General features: G+C 53.3%; 2 protein-coding genes across 2 annotated transcripts; one reads left to right on the forward strand and one right to left on the reverse strand.

Moving 5' to 3' along the window:
* Positions 1–394: 394 nt before the first annotated feature.
* Positions 395–1,751, reverse strand: VTJ04DRAFT_4174 (uncharacterized protein; the record flags this gene model as incomplete). The annotated part of the gene is made up of 4 exons (XM_069362155.1): positions 395–890; positions 959–1,344; positions 1,417–1,521; positions 1,596–1,751. 4 exons carry the CDS (start codon positions 1,749–1,751, stop codon positions 395–397), a joined length of 1,143 nt encoding a protein of 380 aa, XP_069219130.1.
* A 3,010-nt stretch (positions 1,752–4,761) lies between these two features.
* VTJ04DRAFT_4175 (uncharacterized protein) lies at positions 4,762–5,854 on the forward strand (the record flags this gene model as incomplete). Its single annotated transcript, XM_069362156.1, has 2 exons — positions 4,762–5,209; positions 5,271–5,854. The coding sequence occupies 2 exons, from the start codon at positions 4,762–4,764 to the stop codon at positions 5,852–5,854; spliced, it is 1,032 nt and encodes a 343-aa protein (XP_069219131.1).
* Between the last annotated feature and the right edge of the window lie 391 nt (positions 5,855–6,245).

A 6,245-nucleotide genomic window follows, 5' to 3' on the forward strand; every position in this document is an offset into this window, starting at 1 on the left:
GGGGCCACGTAGGTAGCTTTGCATTCTTGGGTATCATTCTTGTTGGGTTGAGAAAGAAAAAGTAGTCATGATGTATGTACTTAGGTACCTAGGTACTGAACTGCAACCATATGGCAGTACCTACTTGTGTACAGGAAAGTCAAGTTGATTCAGCTGAAATCAGGAGAATTAGAGTCATGAGCAGGGACGGACCCCCTGAACTACGTGATAACCATTTCCTACAACTGATATCTGCCGCAACCATTCAGGGGTAAATTTACACCAACATAATCCACGAACGAGCATTTCTCTCTTGAAAAAATAAGACGTTTAGGGAGATTCCGAGTTTTCTCGTCAAACCGTGAATAGACTTGTTTTGGCTATTTAAATGACGCAACAAAAAGGCAACTAATAGCTAGTACTTACGAGCAGCTGGGGGTATCTTGCGAATCTCAACCCGAGTCCATTGCTCTTGGTCTGCGTCTATGCCTGATTCAGGGTCCAGCCTCAGATGCTCCTCGCTCGTGCTGTATCCTGCCGCCGTATATGACGTGACCCCCAGGGGCTTCGGCGGCAGTGGTTTGTTGAGTTTTGTGTCCGACGTATCCTCCATGATGTAGGCCTCGGTGCGGTGGGTGACCGAGGTACGGACATTGATGACGGCGCGATCCCCGCGCGCGCTGTTGACGTAGCCACCCTGCTCATAGGGCAACGACGGGCGCGTCGTCCTCAGCCCAAGCCTTTCCGCAACGAGTTTGACCAGCGGCTGCAGGGTGGCCAGGCAACCAGCGGTAATGGCCAGCGACTCCTCGACGGTCGACCAGATGGCGACGCCGAATGAGTCGTGGAGGAACTCCTCGCTATCGATGAGGCGGAGGTAGGGCATCCGGATGACGACGGCAGCACTGGCACTGTTGGACTTGCCATTAATAGCTGATTCAATTTTGAGGAGGCATGTTTAAGGGTGACGGTGACTCACATGCAGCCCATCCCCATGAGGAACATGAGGGCCAGCTTTGTCTTCAGCTTCATCTTCAGGTGGGACAGGATCCATGCTGGCATCAGGGCAAAGGTCATGTCTGTAATGAGGTTGATGCAGCTGAAGAGCATGGCCAGAGCAATGATGATGCGATCGGGGATGCATCGGCCGGTCTGATTCTTCTTGTCCCAGAAATAGCTGACGGGCCAACATTGGAAGATGCAGGCAAAGAAGAAGACGCAGCAGCTGACGAAAGTGACAACTGTAGCAATCAGGAGGATCCATCGGTGCACACGCTTGACCGTGATGCGGTTGAAGAAGCAAGCAATGGAGATTTTGGCCAGGGTCATAGTGACTGCGTATGAGGGGTAGCATAGCCACCAAAACTGGACGAGAGGCATTGTTAGCTTGATGTCGACTGGCAGGATAGGATCCAAGGGGAGCGATGGAGAGCTTACCTTTCTGGCGCGCGACTCATCCTCCCAGGTGAGGTTGGCACGGAGGTGACCGGTTCCGTTGACGACTCCAGTGAGGGAGAAGGAGCAATACATAGCGAAGCATATCTGAGTGTAATACAGGTAATTAGGACATGACACCAAGTGTCACACAAGCATCCACGGTAAGGGGATAAGCGTACCGTGGCCGCCAACATCAGCCAGTCGTCGACGCCGAAAGCCTTGAGCATGCGTCCGCGGACATAGCAACGAAGACTCGTGACGATGACAGCGAGGGTGAGGCCGGTGATGTTGACAGCGGCGAGCTGGGAGCCGCGGTGGCTAATTGGCGGCGGCATGGTGTAGCAAGTTGTTTTGCTCCAGCCGATGGACGAGTTGACCCGAGGAAAAGTGGTCACCGAATGGTGTTATTGAAAAATCAAGAACCACACAAACGGCCCCTGAGGATGGGACCCATGACAGGGCGAGGGACCACGGGCTCCATTTTATCTCAACGATGGATACCCCCTACCCACCCTACCTTTTCCCCCAGGTATGGTGGTTGACAGGGTCGAGCTGAGGTGAGAGACAGGGCGGCCTTGGGAAAAAGTGGAGGAGCTGGCGACGTGCTTGGCCCCACGAGTTTGTGATACCTACCATGACGGGTGTTGATGCCCACCATGGCCGGATGCCGACTACGCATACATACATACCTGCAGTTACGCTTCACGCTAGAGGACGCCACCAATGATGAGAAGGATGCGAGACAAGGGTCGCCAACAAGCTAGGTGCGCGAAGAGCTCGGTTATCTGCGGGCTCTGCTGCTAATTCTGCCCGGCTCGAGCATCCTGCAACCAGAAACACGCTGGATTTTGAAGGCCAATGACGATTCACATTGCTGGAACCTGCCGTGGTGGAAGTCTGAGGTCAATTTGAGTGAATCCCCATACCTATCTCGCGCTTCTGCTGCTGCGGAGTCAATGGGCAATCTACTTCACAGTCGTACCCTAATGGAGGATGAGACAATAGGCGGCCACCACAAATCCTGAGGATGTAGTAACCATGAAACTTGGGTCTCGTCTCCGTAGCGTAATCTCCTCGTGAGGCCCCAGGAAGTATCCTTCAGGTACGGCGTACTCGGGAGATATTAAAATCTTCCGGGCTGTCGCGTGGTACTCCATAGATCGTCAGGGGCTCGTTTGTCTTCGGCTGTTATCGATGGTGGGTGAAGACAACAAGCTGGCCACCCCGCTGTCGATCCCGCATGTCGCTCTCTGCATGGAGGGGATTGATGTCGATGGGGGGAGTCTCGTGGCCACATGGGTGTCAGCTGAGGATTCTGGAGCTGTTCTCGAACCGTTTCAGTCTGCATCATGGTCTCTTCATGCGACCTTATCGGCTCCGCTCTGGATTCCTCCGCCAGACGCTCTGTTTTTTGACCTTGGAGTAGATTCATCGCGGCAGCCAGGCACTCAAAGTAGGCATGTATCACCATTAGGCCAAGAATGCAGCTGTGTGAATGTCACACTGCCATGCAACCCAAGGGTCCGTGCAAGCAGCGTATGGAGCGCAATTCCGGAGCGGGGTGCCACATGCCACATGCCTTGCCGCAATGCTTGATCAAGACCTCCCGCAACGATCCCAACTTTTTTTGCATAGAGCCCAGAAGATTACCCAATGACGCGATCCCAGCCGAGGGGTTCGAGTCTGCCCTGACAGGTCCATGGATCATCCTCACTGGCCCACACCAAGCCAGACAGCAGCAGTGGCGGCAGCGGTTGGGGATCGCTTCACATGCTGGAGACCAATGTGGCCCTGGTGGAAGCCAGACCCAAGAACTCGTGAGCCGCTCACTAGTGCCCGAACGGCAAGGAACTCGTGGAGGGGCAACTGCACCCAGATGTGCCACCTGAACAGGGGAGCCAACCGTTATTCTGGGATAACCAGCCACTTCCATCCGCAGGAACAAGGTGGGATGGAGGTTCACCAAAGGAGATACGACAACCTGCAAAAAACCAATCCCAGCAAACTGTCTGTCTTGGTTGGGACCTGGTGCTCAGGGCAAGGCTGCACTTCAGCAACAAATGAAGACACAGCTCGCTTAGAGTCGGGCACCCTGAGCAGACACACCACGACCAATGAACATGAAGCCAGATCTCATGAGACATGTTCTCGCCCTTTACTAGTGTATAGTGTGCCGAGGTCGAGTGGAGGATTCCGGGAACGTGGACCAAAAAGAGATTTTTATCCGTCGGGCCAGACCGAGCACTTACTGGGGTCGGAGAGGTTTGTTGTGGAATCCTTTTGGGGTATTTATTTTGCGAGCTCGGAGTTTGTCGCTGGGTGCGCAGAAGTGCATCGTGTAGGAGTTGGCATTCTCTGATATCCTCCAGGTTGATGTCTGATGGCTAATGCAGTCCTGGTCGATGTGTCTTGTTTTTTGAAAGGTAACGTTGGCGTGCTGGCCGGGATGGCACCAGACGGCAGCGGGTCAATCCCGGCGGGATGTGGGGGCCACGGCGGGGGGCCCACCATCCCAGAGTTCTGGGAGCAGGGTCGGCAATTGCCAGCGTTAGCGTCCGGGGCTAGGGCCCTCCCTCGAAGCCGTCGCCGTTACGCCCAAGGGACCCGACACTTCGCGTCCGAAGGGATACAGGTAGCACGCAGTAGGTGAGATGGAATGGTGTTGAGTTACACTGGGCCTGCTATTTTTCAGATTTGTCTATATTTCTTCTGCTTGGTTTCGTTTTATATTTTTGGCTACTCCTCACCTAGTAGTGTAAGTAAGTATACAGACTTACCTTCTGGGGAGATTTATTTTCTTGACTTTCACATGTGCTCGCCGCCCAACAAACACGAGAGCGGGATGCTTGGTTGTCCATCACACCAGGACACCATGGTCGTTGCGTGACATAGCACGTTACCGAAGCTGTCGGCGACGCGGCATGCATGGTAAATCGCACATACAACCCTAACCCCCTCTTGGCCTTTTCTTCGGCTTTCCATGGCGGACCATCCTCGGCCCGTTCTCTTCTTGGCTTCTCGTCTTCTCACCAGCTCACCTTCACTCCTCATCAGAACTGTGGATGATCACCCAACACGAGCCCAACGTCAGCCAGGTTAAACAAGCTTTATATCCGACTGGACGGATTGCGTCACGGTCACCTCATCATCCTGTTAGCGCCAAATATTTAAAAATTTCCAATTTCTTCTTGTGCATGTGAAAACCGCTTGGATCCTCCCCTCTTTGACATATTCTTCTTCAAGTGGACGGCCGACGCGTCAACCCCTGTGTCCATCCTTGCTGACCTCGAGTTTGTTAACCACAACACAGCTCACACACAGCTTTGCGAACCCCTTTCGTTCGCAATGTCGTCTACATCAGTACCACAGACCATGAAAGCGTGGCAGTACTCGGCCACTGCCGGTGGCATCGAGAAGAACCTCGTCCTCAACCCCTCCGCTCCCGTGCCCACACTCTCTCCGCGCATTGGCGACTCAGAGGTGCTCGTCCGTGTCCTCGCCGCCAGTCTGAACCCTGTGGATTACAAGGTTGCCGAGCTTGGTCCTCTCGGCCACCTCGCCGTCCGCACACCCGCCACCCCCGGATTGGACTTTTGTGGCCGTGTTGTGCAGGCAACAAGGACGGTCGATGACTTTGCCATTGGTGACCTCGTCTTCGGCCGCCTGAAGGTTGGGCAGCACGGCACATTAGCCGAGTACATCGCCGTTCCGACTTCGGCTTGTGCCCACGTTCCCGCCGGCGTGTCCGTCGAGGAAGCCGCAGCGGTTGGAGTTGCCGGACTGACTGAATACCGTAAGTCACCTCCACATTCGCTTCTCGAAACGATAAGCCAGCCAGTTAACACCACACGCAGAGGCTATCGCGCCCAACGTCAAGCCTGGAGACAAAGTCTTCATCAACGGCGGCTCGGGCGGCACCGGCACCTTCGGCGTGCAGATTGCCAAAGCCCTGGGATGCCATGTCACCACCACATGCTCTCCCGCCAAAATCGAGCTCTGCCGCTCCATCGGTGCAGACGAAATCATCAACTATACGGCAACCGACGTCGCCGAGACCCTGAAAGCTAAGGGCCAGATCTTTTCCTTGGTCGTCGACAACGTGGGGCTGCCCCTGAACTTGTACAAAGCTGCCGACGACTTCTTGCTTCCAGATGGCAAGTTTGTCCAGGTCGGCGCACCCATGAGCCTCGCCACCGCAACGTCCATTTTGTCGAGGACACTGCTGCCATCGTTCCTCGGTGGCGGCAAGCGCAAGTACCAGATGTTCACGCTCCAGGACTCGCGAGAAAACTTGAACCAGATCGCCAAGTGGATTGCCGAGAAGAAGATCAAAGTCATTATTGATCACGTCTACGACATGGATCACGTGCCAAAGGCGTTTGAGGAACTCAAGAAGGGCAAGTCTGCGGGGAAGTTGGTGGTCAGGATTGGGGAGTGATGACTCCCTGGGTGCCATTGTGGAGGTGATGGATAATTGTTTTTGGCGTTTCTACCATACAGATCTCGGCATGGTCACGGGTTTGCGTTTTGGAATCGTTTAATATCGGGCAAGCAACATTCCCTTTGAGCATTCATGGGCATCCGACAAGTGTTCATGTTCAATAATTCGTTTGTTTTAGATCGATAATACCCGCTTAATCAAGGTTTTTGGTTTTCATGGCTCATATCGTTAAACAATGAAGTTCAACTCAGATAATCATCAAACTTATTTTTTCTATTTTCTTTTCTTTCTTTTCTTCTTCTTCTTCCATCTCTCTCTCTCTCTCTCTTCTTTTTTACTTTTTTTTTTTACTTTTTTTTTTTTAAAACTTTTTTTTTTTAAAATTTTT

Source organism: Mycothermus thermophilus (genome assembly GCF_041956435.1).
Source record: "Mycothermus thermophilus strain CBS 625.91 unplaced genomic scaffold VTJ04scaffold_3, whole genome shotgun sequence".
In the NCBI taxonomy this organism is placed as follows: domain Eukaryota; kingdom Fungi; phylum Ascomycota; class Sordariomycetes; order Sordariales; family Chaetomiaceae; genus Mycothermus; species Mycothermus thermophilus.